Raw genomic sequence first — 14,286 nt, forward strand, 5'->3', positions numbered from 1 at the left:
GTAGCGGATGGATTGTGTGTAATCAGATCACATGCTGGGGTTGATAACCGTGTGTGCACGTTGCCTCTCCGCTTACTGCACCTCACAAGACCGAGGCACAACCCTCTCCTCTCTGACAAGCTGGGTGAAGCCTCAGAGGTTCCCGACAGCCACAATGCAGGTGTCACCAGGTTGTAAAGGCGTCTCTGAGATACTCCTGATTTTTGCTTTACATGGACGTTTTGGGGTGAAATGCCCATATAAGGCCTCCAGGGGCCTGGCTGCACGGCTAAGGCACAGACCGGAGCCGACTCCTCCCGGCACTGGCGCAGCCGTTTGCCGCACGGCGCCACCCAGCAATGGACAAAACCCGGCCTTTTTTCGCCCCAGAGGCAGGGCCTGCCGAGCTCGCTTGAGGGGAAGGGACTACACGCTCCGGAGCCCGCCCTCGGGATCGGGCATGCGGCCGAGGTCGCCCCTCAGCGAGCAAGAAACCGCACTCGCTGGGGAGGCCACGGCCCTCTGCTAGCCACTTACCCACCTGGCCCTTTAAATGCCCTCCCGCGGCTCGTCCTGCTCTTCCTCTCGGCCAATGGCTCTGCCGTTCCCTCTGACGGACGCGCACTCTTACCAATGGGAGGCGGCCAGGATGAACGACGACGCGGTCCCGTTTCAAGCTTCCCTCCCTCTGGGAGGCTCACCGGACAGGCGGGATATCGAGAGGGCGGGCTGTGTTCGATAGGCTGCTCGACATGACGGGCAAGTGGGTCAACCAACGGTAGGGTAGGGCGGGCCCGCCGGCGCTACCTGCGGTCCAGGCAGCTGAGGAGGAGCGCTGCGCGCGGGGGTGCGGAGTCGAGCTTGTCGTGCGCCATCATGTTCCAGGGCCCTGAGGCTGACTCCGCCAAGCCCAGCTCCAGGTGGCACAGTGGGGGCGGATTGGTGGTGCGGGGGTGAAGGGGGAAATGGGCAGAGCCGTGCGGCGGCGTAGAGTCCGCGGCGGGGCTTTGTCTGGAGATGGGAGAGGTGCAGGCTGCGGCTGAGGGCGGGAGCGGCGGCTGGAGGCTGGGGGACTGGGGGAAAGGTGTGCTTCGGCTGAGGCGCGGCGCTGAGGGGCGGCTGCGGCTGAGTGAGTGGGTCCCTGCGGAGCAGCATTTTCGGCCGCGGTGGGCGGGAGCGCCGCCCCCAGCTCTCCGGTGGCCGCTGGGGCAGGAGACCGGCGCGGGGTGCCCAGTAACGCGGCTGGGCCTCAGTTTACCTCTCCCGCGCCCCGGGCGCTGGCGTCGCGGGAGCGGGGCTGAGCGCCTGCTGGGGGTACCGAACTGGAGAGGGGGTCTGGACCTTGAGGGGGTTCCTGTGCGGGAAGAAAGGCCTGGCGCTGCGGAGGCCCTCTTTCCCCTGTGTCGGTACCTCCTCAAGGAGGGAGGAGGGCCTGGTTACGCTCTGTGAAGCCTTGAGAGGATCCAACACAAACGCCTGTATAAGCAGATGTTGGCTTGTTTTCGCCTTGTGAAGTTGAACTGTATTGTTATACTCGGACGAGGGCATATATCCTCATAACTTGGAGCTGGAGTGATTAATCCATCTGCGAGGTAATCGTGTGCTCGGAGGGGAAGGAAGGAAGCGTTTTGAAATTGTGTAAGGGTGCTCTAAGTTTGCTTTTTATTCCTGTGCGCTCTAAGCTATGACCTGGTTTTAAAAGACTTCTGAGGATGCTCTGCACTTAGTCTCTGACAAGCTTCTCTTCTCATAGTAATTTTGAAACCACGTTTAACTCATAGAATTGGGTTCCTGGATAGAGTCTGAAATGCAGACCATCATAACTTCAGTTAACAGCAAGCAAAGATGGTCTTGTTACAGCTTGTCTGGCGTTGTAGCAGTGTTTCCATCCTGCCTGAGAACAAACTATAGTCATACACACAACTATATGAGCAGACCCGGCACAGCGAGCATGCATAGTGCAGCACTCTGCAGTATGTTATGTTACTGGATCTTATAGAGTGGTCTCTGAGATGGTGACTATTGACCTACAGCCTGTGCCGCCAAAAGCAAAAAGTGCTTGGTTTAAGGACGCTTTTCCAGAGCTTATTCTATTTGTTCCCTAAACAAAACTTTATTTCATGATAATGCAAATCCTTTTGCAGTTCTTGGTGTATAGAAGTTTCACTAATTAAAACTGAGCCTAATTCAAAATCCTTGCAGCAACCACCAACAGCTCTGGAAGTGGGAAAAAAATAACCTGTCCTACTGTGAAAAATCTTTGCGAGGAAATTATAAACAAATGCTTTATATTTTAGGAACTTCATAACACAGGTGTATTACTGTTAGAAATAAATGATGCTAAAATACTTTAAATGAAAGCTTCAGTTTAAATAAGTGTACAGTGGGGTGTATTCTAGTGATCCAGTTAATGTGTACAGTGATATAGCGAACAAGTAGTTTGATGAATCAAATTAACTGCCCAGTTTTATTTTATTAAACTTTAATAATGATGCTTTGTATTTTTAAGGAGGTTTTGTTTTTCCAAAATAAAACGAATTGCTGTTGCTCTGAAAGCAAAGTGGGATAGAATTGTATCGTTGTATCATCATTAGGATCCCATCTTGTTAGGTCAAGCAGAGACAAAATTAGAAAGACAAAAGCTCAGCTAGCGCACAATCTGGCCACGGTCGTAAAGGATAATAAAAAATGCTTCTACAAATATATTAACAACAAAAAGAGAGGCAAGGAGAATCTCCATCCCTTACTGGATATGGCAGGGAACATTGTCACCAAGGATGAGGAGAAGGCTGAGGTACTTAATGCCTTCTTTGCCTCAGTCTTTAATAGCCAGACCAGGTATCCGCAGGGTATTCAGCCCCCTGAGCTGGAAGACAGGGATGGAGAGCACAATATACTCCTCATAATCCAGGAGGAAGCAGTCAAGGACCCGTTAGGCCACGTGGACACCCACAAGTCTATGGGGCCTGATGGGATCCACCCCAGAGTACTGAGAGAGCTGGTGGAGGAGCTTGCCAAGCCACTCTCCGTCATTTATCAGCAGTCCTGGTTAACAGGGGAGGTCCCAGATGTGGGACCATGCTTGACCATGCTTGCCAATGTGACGCCCATCTAAAAGAAAGGCCGGAAGGAGGACCCCTTGAACTACAGGCCTGTCAGCCTGACCTCGGTACCGGGGAAGATCATGGAGTGGTTCATCTTGAGGGTGCTCACAGGGCATGTGAAGGACAACCAAGGGATCAGGCCCAGCCAGCATGGGTTCATGAAAGGCAGGTCCTGCTTGACCAACCTGATCTCCTTCTATGACCAGGTGACCCGCCTAGTGGATGAAGGGAAGGCTGCGGGTGTTGTCTACCTGGACTTTAGTAAAGCCTTTGACAGCGTCTCCCACAGCATTCTCCTGGAGAAACTGGCGGCTCGTGGCTTAGACAGGTTTACTCTTTGCTGGGTAAAGAACTGGCTGGACAGCCAAGCCCAGAGAGTTGCGGTGAATCGAGTTAAATCTGGCTGGCAGCCAGTCACAAGCGGTGTTCCCCAGGGCTGTTTTGGGGCCGGTCTTGATCAATATCTTTATTGATGATCTGGATGAGGGGATCGAGTGCTCCCTCAGATGACACTAAGTTGGGTGGGAATGTTGATCTGCTGGAGGGCAGGAGGGCCCGGCAGAGGGATTTGGACAGTCTGGATCAATGGGCAGAGGTCAACTGTTTGAGGTTTAACAAGGCCAAGTGCCGGGTCCTGCACTTGGGTTACAACAACCCCATGCAACGCTACAGGCCTGGGCAGGAGTGGCTGGAGAGCTGCCCAGCGGAAAAGGACCTGGGGGTGCTGGTCAACAGCCAGCTGAACATGAGCCAGCAGTGTGCCCAGGTGGCCAAGAAGGCCACCAGCGTCCTGGCCTGTATCAGAAATAGTGTGGCCAGTAGGAGTAGGGCAGTGGTCATGCCCCTGTACTCGGCACTGGTGAGGCCGCACCTTGAATCCTGTGTTCAGCATTGGGCCCCTCACTACCAGAAGGACATTGAGGTGCTGGAGCATGTCCAGAGAAGGGCAAGGAAGCTGGTGAGGGGTCTGGAGCACAAGTCTGATGAGGAGCAGCTGAGGGAACTGGGGGTGTTCAGTCTGGAGAAGAGGAGGCTGAGGGAAGACCTTATCGCTCTCTACACCTACCTGAAAGGGGGTTGTGGTGGGTGAGGTGGGTGTTGGTCTCTTCTCCCACGTAACTAGTGATAGGACAAGAGGAAGTGGCCTCAAGTTGTGCCAGGGGAGGTTTAGATTGGATATTTGGAAAAATTTCTTCACCGAGAGAGTGGTCAAGCATTGGAACAGGCTGCCCAGGGAGGTGGTGGAGTCACCATCACTGGAAGCATTTAAAAAACATGTGGATGTGGCACTTTGGGACATAGTTTAGGAGGCATGGTGGCGTTGCGTTAACAGTTGGACTTGATGATCTTAAAGGTCTTTTCCAACCTTAATGATTCTGTGATTCTACTGTTGGTGCACCCTGTAAAGATGCATTGTTTTTATGTATCCTCAATTCATCTAGTATACGAGCAGTTTCACAGCTGCTGTATAGAGCTGAAAATACAAGATACTGCCACCTTGGAAATGTGATACACGTGTTCCCCTCCTCCACATCAGTGTTATTGCGGAATATTGCAGATCTTTCAGATCAGGAGCATAACTGACTTAACAAAGCTTGCTGTTTGTTTATAAGATGTGTGAGCTATTTAATGAGCCATGAGCTTGTACTGATCCGACGGCAGGATTGCCCCCAGGAACTTTCTGGTTTTTGCTTTAGAGCCTGGTGTTCCAAACTTTACCACCTGCTTTCTGCTAGTTACCTTAGTGATGGACTCTGATGTATACTGCAACTCTGCTAGTTTACCTGCTGTATCAGAACTGTCTGAAAACTAGTAGGACTTCAGTGTTTAAATTTCAGGCAGAATTTAAAAATATATTTATTGATTGATTTATTTATATACCCATTACTTCAAGGCACTGATGAAGTCTTGGCACCTCTTCCATAGGTCGGCTGAAAGGTTTAATGAGGAAAAGACATTCAAATTCAAGTGTGTTAGAATGTAGGAAAAAAAGACCACAAGAACTAATTAAAATTCTTCAAGCCTGCCAGAAGAGAACAAAGCAATTAGTAGAGGCTTTTAAACTTACAGGGTAGGGTTCTTAATTTGGCTGTTTTAGATGATTTGACAGACTTCGAGTCTACTGGAGGGGAGAGAGAGGAGAGGCATATTTAGATTATGTAGAAAACAAAGGATTTGGGTTTTTTTTCCATTACTGTTTGAAAGAACAAAACATCTTCCTTTCCCCCCTCGTCCTCCCGAAGGAAGATCTTAACTTATCTGGCTACAAGACACAAAAATATCAATGTAAACTGGCATAATACCAATATAAACTAAAATTACTCTAAAGCATGAACTAAAATTACTATGAAGTGTATGCTGAATGTCCTTGTACTCTGTTGATCTGTTGAAGCAGCTCACGCTGGCTTATCGAGTTTAGTATGCTGTTTTCCATTGGTAGGATTCACAGACTAAGTCTTATTTTCTTATTTGGTGTGGGAGATGTGTACATCTCACTCTGATCTACAGCTGAGTGACATGGGAGTACAAGGAGGTCAGTAATGCTCTAGAGGTGACACAGCAAGAAAGTAGCTTTGTATTCTTCCCAGTTTTTGGCTGAAGTGAAGGAGCGCAAAACCCTGTCCTCTTGCTATCATAAGCTGGAAGACCTTGTTGCTGTACTTCAAGATTATTTTTGGTAATTCTTATGAATGACTTAGTTACCTGACTTTGCATTAGTTAGAATGTTATGGACCTGGTACCACCATTGCTTGAAAGCTTATGGGATATTTGGAAGGTTCCAAGCAGTTACAAGTTTCTGAAACTGAGAAGGCAAATCCCCTTTGTGTATGCAAAGTCAAGACTTTCTTTTGGGTGATGCTGGCGGAAAAGGTCACCTATTCTGCTGATTTCAAAGTGCCTCATAAGCACCTCAAGTGATGCCTCTGACTTATTCACTGCAACAGTAGCATTCTCTTAACATGTATACTGAGCTGAAAATAGGACGACAATATAAGATTGTGTTGGATTTCCCTTGATGCTTAATTAAGTTTGTTAACTGAATAATCAAGACCTTTAATCTTAAAATGGGCTTTCTCTAGAATTTTTTTCTGCAATGGTTCTTAAATCCGGTTGCAGGTATGAGAAGTAATTTGATTCTTATGACTGGTTGTCTGAAACAAAAAAAATCTGAATGTAGGTAGTTATTCCCTCCTACGCTTGTAGGCATGTGTTAAGAAAACAGCATGGTAAATGGAGTGAATCTATAGTGTAAGAAACTCCATCTGTATAAACTATGTTTCTCTTCCTTTCAATCTCTTTGATAGTATACTTAGAACTCAAGAAGATGCATTTAAAAATAGCTGAAAAGAATGGGTAAAGTCAGAAATCACTTAAATTCTATAAGGCATACTAGCAGGCCTTTTTAACAGGAGCCTCTTCCTAAACACCTCTAGTTGTTTGTTTGCTTTGGTTTTTTTATTGTTCCCTTTTCACTTCCGTCTTCCAGTTTAAATGCTTAAACTGCCTCATGGTTTCTGGACCATTGTGAATGATTGAAATAAATAATTTGCCTATATGATGTCTGTTTTAATAGCAGTTTTAGATCTTTTAAGATATGTGGAAAGCCTGTAGCATAGTTGAATCTGTAGTCTATTGGACACTAAATTGTAAGTAAACCTTATGCTCAGATATGATCTTACCTGTGCAGTGGATATGACAGTTGTCCTGTCTACTGAAATTCTAGTTACTCCCTCAAGCTAAAGGGGTTCATTAAATCCAGAGTCTTACTAAGGATTAAAATATTGAAATTGGACAGTAAAGACAGTCTCTCTGTTTTGTTTTGGTTGCTTTTTATATGGTTCTGATTACATAAACTACTCCCAGACTAAAAGAGGAACGTTTTTCTGCTTCCTCCCAAGGAGAATAGAACTGCTTTCTGCATCCTGAGAACTGAAATGCTGACAAAGCTAATTTTCTAACAGGGCAGCCAAATATCTCTGTTTTTGTGAAATTAAATCTCAGAGTTAAATTGGAGTAGATCTTGGCTCTGAGAGGAACCTTTTTTTGTGCCTAGCGGATACCTCACCTGATTTGTCACAGATCTATGGAGGGAATGTGTTGTATTAATGCACTGATATTTGAAATCTGTTCAGGTAGAGTGGGATAAAGGTCTTGTAAATTATTACTGTTCTCTTTGTATAAAAGTAAAGGTTAGTTGAGGTCTCAAATTGAGTATTTGGATTAGAAGAGGTAGAATTCAGCTGCTAAGATTGTGGGTGATTGGTCAAGTAGACATAACTGTAAAGATAATTTTTAATAACTAGGTATTCATCACTTTCCCATGCTTTTTCTGTTAATTTTCCAATTAATTCCACTGATTGTACCAGGTAGCGGTTCAGGTTTTTTTCAGGACAGGACCTGAAGTCTGTAGAACAAGGCATAGGTATTAACTGTGGACTTAATACTCAAGAACAAGCATGCTTTTGGTAGATTTTCAAGAAGTCAGTCCATTTCTGTCGTAGCCTCCAATTTTTACGTGGATCTGTTTGATATACCTCTGGTGCAGAGCTTTGGTCTTAATGGATTTGCATCTTGACCACTAAAAATTTGGCTTCTTGGCATTCCACTTTTCCATTCTAAGCTCTACAGCAGCTAATATGATAACTGATGGTTGAAACTAGCCAATTTTTTAGTACTTATGAAATGCCTGCTTTTATTTAAAAGTCGATGGGTTGGAATTGTATCGCAGGTGTGAAGTTGGTATGTGCAGTTTAGCAGAAAGTCTGATTCTGTAATGGTTATTTTTAAAATACTAACCAGAGTCATATGTCTTCTCTTAATCTTCTGTTGCTTCTGGAACACCACAGATAGCATAGCCATTTGCCCTGGTGGCACTGTTATGACCATTCCAAGTAATAGTGGATAACATAATGATTAAGTTGACTGACTAGGAGGCTGGCAATATTTGCTGAACTTGAGAATATTTTATTAGAACAGGTCTTGAAAAGTAGATACTTCATAAACATAGCAGAATTACTTGAACTATTCTATTTTGAACTTACTTATTCATAACACACAAGGGCAAATGGGGAGGGGACATCAAATTTGTTGAATGCTGTGAATTTCAAACAAACTTTTGTGTCTTGCTTCTCTCATTCTGCAATGTAGGGTATTGAAGCCTCCAGGAGGAGGTTCTAGTAATCTCTTTGGGAGTACAGAAGAAGTCTCTTCTTCAAGCAGGCCACACCGGATGGCATCCAATATCTTTGGAGCATCAGAAGAACCTCAAAACCTTCCAAAAAGAACAAACCCTCCAGGTAAGAGCAGCCACCTCCTTCAGCACAATTGGGCTCTGAATCGTAGCACAGAACTGGTTTTGTGTTCCCAAAGTGGAACACTGTGATCTGTCTGTCTTTTTATGTTGCATTTTTACAAACTGAGTGGGCTTGAATCTATTAATACTTCTGAATATATGAATATTTCAGTGACCTACATGTTCACAGACTTTTTAGCACATCATCCAAGTCTAATTCTAAGTTGAGGTCTAGGAAATGATGAAAGGAGACTGCTTCTATTCTACAGCTGAGTCATCAGTTAGGTGCAGTGAGTGAACTACAGCACATTCACAGCACACAGCTGTGAATCTGAGATCCTCTAGTAAATTCTTGTAACAAAGGATTTCAACTAGTATCTTCAGGGAAGCAAAAGTCTCTAGGCAGTAGGGTTCTAGAAGTCTTTGAATTCTATCTTTTTGGTTCTTTTTAATATAGTGTGGTAAAACTAAGTCATCTAACAACTGCCTTGCAGGGGGAAAAGAAAGTGGTATTTTTGAGGATTCTAGTTCTGCTCAGCCTCGTCCACGCATGAATCCACCTGGTGGGAAGACAAGTGATATCTTTGGGTCTCCTGTATCTACCAGTGTTGTGCGAGCACACCCAAACAAGCCTAAGGTATTTGTACTACTTTCACTGTCAAGCCTGGAAGCTAGCAGCTCAGTGGGTCATCTTACAGTCTTGTCACAATGCAATGCCTGTATTCTTTTTAAGATGACAGACCTGAATTATGCATAGGGTAACTTAAAATTAGACAGTTATTCCTGAAGTCTCTTTTTGATAGCTTGTCATCTTTGGTATACCAGATCTCAGCGTGCTCTGTACTTTGCAGAAAAACTATTAATTAGACGGCAGATGTGTGTTAAAAAAAATAATTTAAAAAAAAAAAAAGAAAGAAAAAATTTCTTCCAAAGCCTTTGGTCCTCCTTGTAAGTGAGGTGCAGCTGGAGTTCTTGGCACACAGCCAAGAGGCATTTAAGCTAGATAGGGAGAAGATATTTCTCTTTATTCTGCAGTTTGACAGAGGTGATCTTGATACCAACTCTGGAAAGTCGGTGAACGCCAGTGAGCCACAGTCATGAATCTTCATGTGGCTGGCTGTGCCCTTCACCTTTCTTAAGTATATGTATCTACATGCAATATGAAAGCACTCTAGCAGGAGACATCACTTAAGTGATCAACAGTGAAAAAGCTAATTCAAGATCAGCTTTGAGTGTCAGGTCCAGCATGCACTTGATTGTGTGATGTCAGCAGAAGTGTGTCTTGCTCTATTAGTTGTTATTTTTTGTTCTTAAAGCTGGGATGTGTAATAGTTGGAGAGGGTTGTAGTTATGACCAAATCTGGTTTTGGAAAATGGGAGGATACCTTGCTAATTACTTTATTTCTGTATTTAAATGCCCTATATTCGGACTTACAACCTGCTGCCTTACTCTAAGGAGATACTTTTAAGTGACTAGCTACTATGTTGGCAATGTTTGTGACATGTCAGATAGCATGGAAACGTAACATGCCATGAAACACAGCTCATTGTCTCATTTTTTCTGGAACATTAGAAAGAAAGGATTTAACTTCCAATTCTTTTTCCTCTTTTTTTTTCCCCTTAAATTTGAAAGTGTTTCTAGTGTGCTTTTGCTTAACTTTTTATGCAGACTCTGGAGTGTATTTTGGGGAACTTGGGTCATAAGAAAGGAGGAGGAAAAAAATCTCAGAGCTAGGTTTTGTCAGGAGTAGTGCTGTTGGTGTAGATAAGGGCTTTGTTTTGTTCATCTGTACCCCTTTATTGGGCTAGTCTCTGATTCTTTTTGGTTGCTTTTAAAAAAATGTAACATTAATTCCCATGAATTCCTAACTAACTGGAGGAAAACACTTTGGAAATTCTTTAATGTCTTTAACTAGAGCATTGGAATTGTGGGAAATACTGGAAGGGGAAGGAGATAGCATATTTGCAAAAATTACTGCAAGTTGAATTTTGTGGGTGGGCAAACATGCAAGCTTTTCTGAAGCATTGCAGTGTATTTCTGACAATCAATTGGGATTGTTGGGGAAATGGTCTTAAAAGGTTTTGTTAATTACCTGAGTGTTGGGGTCATATAGACACTCATTGAAGACAGTAATTGTCGCATATAAATAGGGTGATCAAGGGCTGCTTGTGTTCTAGTTGTGAATACCAACTTCTCCTTTGGGGTTAGTCAGACCAGGTATCTGCAGGTTATTCAGCCCCTTGAGATGGAAGACAGGGATGGAGAGCACAATAAACTCCTCATAATCCAGCAGGAAACGGTTAAGGACCTGTGAAGCCACCTGGACACCCACAAGTCTATGGGGCCTGATGGGATCCACCCCAGAGTACTGAGAGAGCTGGCGGAGGAGCTTGCCAAGCCACTCTCCATCGTTTATCAGCAGTCCTGGTTAACAGGGGAGGTCCCAGAAGACTGGAGGCTTGCCAATGCGACGCCCATCTAAAAGAAAAGCCGGAAGGAGGACCCCTTGAACTACAGGCCTGTCAACCTGACCTCTGTACCGGGGAAGATCATGGAGCGGTTCATCTTGAGGGTGCTCACAGGGCATGTGAAGGACAACCAAGGGATCAGGCCCAGCCAGCATGGGTTCATGAAAGGCAGGTCCTGCTTGACCAACCTGATCTCCTTCTATGACCAGGTGACCCACCTAGTGGATGAGGGGAAGGCTGCGGGTGTTGTCTACCTGGACTTTAGTAAAGCCTTTGACAGCGTCTCCCACAGCATTCTCCTGGAGAAACTGGCGGCTCGTGGCTTAGACAGGTTTACTCTTTGCTGGGTAAAGAACTGGCTGGATGGCCGAGCCCAGAGAGTTGCGGTGAATGGAGTTAAATCTGGCTGGCGCCTGGTCACAAGTGCTGTTCCCCAGGGCTCGGTTCTGGGGCCGGTCTTGTTCACTATCTTTGCTGATGACCAGGATGAGGGGATCGAGTGCTCCCTCAGTAAGTTTGCAGGTGACACTAAGTTGGGTGGGAATGTTGATCTGCTGGAGGGCAGGAGGGCCCGGCAGAGGGATTTGGACAGTCTGGATCAATGGGCAGAGGTCAACTGTTTGAGGTTTAACAAGGCCAAGTGCCGGGTCCTGCACTTGGGTTACAACAACCCCATGCAACGCTACAGGCCTGGGCAGGAGTGGCTGGAGAGCTGCCCAGCGGAAAAGGACCTGGGGGTGCTGGTCAACAGCCAGCTGAACATGAGCCAGCAGTGTGCCCAGGTGGCCAAGAAGGCCACCAGCGTCCTGGCCTGTATCAGAAATAGTGTGGCCAGTAGGAGTAGGGCAGTGGTCATGCCCCTGTACTCGGCACTGGTGAGGCCGCACCTTGAATCCTGTGTTCAGAGTTGGGCCCCTCACTACCAGAAGGACATTGAGGTGCTGGAGCGTGTCCAGAGAAGGGCGACGAAGCTGGTGAGGGGTCTGGAGCACAAGTCTGATGAGGAGCAGCTGAGGGAACTGGGGGTGTTCAGTCTGGAGAAGAGGAGGCTGAGGGAAGACCTTATCGCTCTCTACACCTACCTGAAAGGGGGTTGTGGTGGGTGAGGTGGGTGTTGGTCTCTTCTCCCAAGTAACTAGTGATAGGACAAGAGGAAGTGGCCTCAAGTTGTGCCAGGGGAGGTTTAGATTGGATATTTGGAAAAATTTCTTCACCGAGAGAGTGGTCAAGCATTGGAACAGGCTGCCCAGGGAGGTGGTGGAGTCACCATCACTGGAAGCTTTTAAAAAACATATGGACGTGGCGCTTCAGGACATGGTTTTGTGGGGATGGTGGTGTTGGGTTGATGATGGGACTTGATGATCTTAAAGGTCTTTTCCAACCTTAATGATTCTGTGATTCTGTAGCTGGTGCTTCACAAGAATGGTAATTCCAGACTTCTGGACTGAATTGTTTATCATAGACAAATTTTTAAGCCTCTGATGAACTAATGGTCTTCATCTGTGTTTCAGTGAATTGTCTTGAGATGTGCACCTTGTCATAACATCGGAGCTACCTTGTACCAATGTTTTTGGGATTATGTAGCAGTGCAAGGGCTGCACACAGTGTCTGGAGGTGCTAGCTTTTACCATGATAAATGTATAAATTTAGATCTGAAACAAAGAAACTTCTGAAGGATTTTGTGACAGTGTTACTATTTGAGAATAATAATATACTAAGATAGTTTTTTGTTTTTTTTGCAGGATCATATTGTCTTGAAAGAAGATGAAACACCAAAGAAGCTAGAAGGTCAGCAAGAGAAATTCCTTTCTCTGTTCTCTTTGAGAAGATAAGCTCTGAGGAGTAGTTTCTTATGCATCCTCTTAAAAACATAAGACTAAGGCTGGTGTTTAGGATAATATAACTGAGAAGTTTTCCTTCAGAAATTTAGTCACTTAGGGAAATGGTCCTCTTCCTCTTGTTGAGGAGAATACCACAGGCATAAGTCTTGATACTATGTGTGTGTACGTGTGTGTATACTTTGCTTGGTACCATGTATGTATAAAGAGATGTATATGGAATATGTATATATAAAAATATATATACATATATATGTATATATAGAAAAACATCCTATCAGATTGCTTCTTCCTCCTTTGCCTTCTCCTTCAAGCATGTAATCTTGGCCTTCTGAAGTTGTAAATAACATCTGACTGACAAAATGTGTTATTGCTCAGCTAACTATTGTTAAAAAATGATGAGAACACTGCTTTCAAGCTCAGTATGAAAGGTTTAATTGCTATATTGCATCTCTTAATTGCCTGAAACTGCCAAAATAATTCTGAAGGTATATTGCTTAGGCTATATATCCTTGTTAGAAAGATTGATGAAGGAAGAGAAGAATTGTTGTGAAAAGCAAAATTCTTCCTCAGCACCTGTTTCCTTCAGGAAAAATTAACAGATATAGGGAAACTTTAGTGTGCTGTGGATGGGAGACATGGGAAATAAAGCAGCCTACAGAAGATGAGGCACTTTGTGCAATACAGAATAGCAAGTTGACCTAATCCCTATTCTTTTTATTCAGCTACAGAAAATATCAAACCACAGCTGGAAGATGGAGGCGAGAAAAAAGATCTGGGCAAAGAGGAACAATGCAAGGAGCCAGAACCCAAGATAGACAATCACGAGCCCCGATTAGGGCCAAGGCCGCGCTCACACAACAAAGTTCTCAATCCACCGGGGGGGAAATCCAGTATTGCATTCTATTAGGGTCATCCGTTTGCTTTCACTAACTGAGTCTGCACAGAAACTCTTGTCTGTGGTTGTGAGGTCAGTTTACAGACTATTGTGTGTGGACAGATTCTTAGGCAGATGGATAATGGTTATGCTAAAGTGTGTAGGAAGGATAACCTGATGATTTGGGGAGGGAGGGCTGGGGAGGGAAAGGGTGCCCTGTGGAAGATGTGAGTATTGGACTGCCTGGGTGGGTGGCCAAGGGGGACATTAATGTAACTTCGTAACAGATCAGTGCTACTTTGTGGTGACTTCATCAGACTGTTAGGTTCTTAGCTAGCTAGTGGCTCAGGACGCTCCTCTGGAGTCAGACTCATCCATACAGTCAACACGTAAAACATTGTGAATGGATAGGGACCTGGAGGCCACACCTGAAAGATTCTGAAGCCCAGCAGGTAAGCTATGCTTTCCTCTAGGCAATCGGATGCAGCTTCACAGTGTGAGTTGACTTGCAGTCACTTTAATGTAAGTACATTCCACTGGAACAAGTAGTGCTACTGTGGTTTTGTCTTCAGTCTTTGGTTCTTTCTCCTTTCTTGCTTTGCAGCACATGATTGCTGAAACAAGGACAAAACATGCTGAAAGTTTCTTTTATACTCATAAACCATCATATGTTAGATGTTGTGGTTTTCCCCTCCCCAGAGTATTCAGGCCTTTCTAATGCCTTCA

General features: G+C 45.0%; 1 protein-coding gene across 1 annotated transcript; it reads left to right on the forward strand.

The window, feature by feature from the left end:
- Positions 1 to 855: 855 nt before the first annotated feature.
- On the forward strand, positions 856 to 13,593 carry JPT2 (Jupiter microtubule associated homolog 2; the record flags this gene model as incomplete). Its single annotated transcript, XM_082006994.1, has 5 exons — positions 856 to 899; positions 8,232 to 8,380; positions 8,871 to 9,013; positions 12,588 to 12,633; positions 13,409 to 13,593. 5 exons carry the CDS (start codon positions 856 to 858, stop codon positions 13,591 to 13,593), a joined length of 567 nt encoding a protein of 188 aa, XP_081863120.1.
- Positions 13,594 to 14,286: the final 693 nt, after the last annotated feature.

Source organism: Phaethon aethereus (assembly GCF_964289735.1).
Source record: "Phaethon aethereus genome assembly, chromosome: 15".
Lineage (NCBI taxonomy): Eukaryota > Metazoa > Chordata > Aves > Phaethontiformes > Phaethontidae > Phaethon > Phaethon aethereus.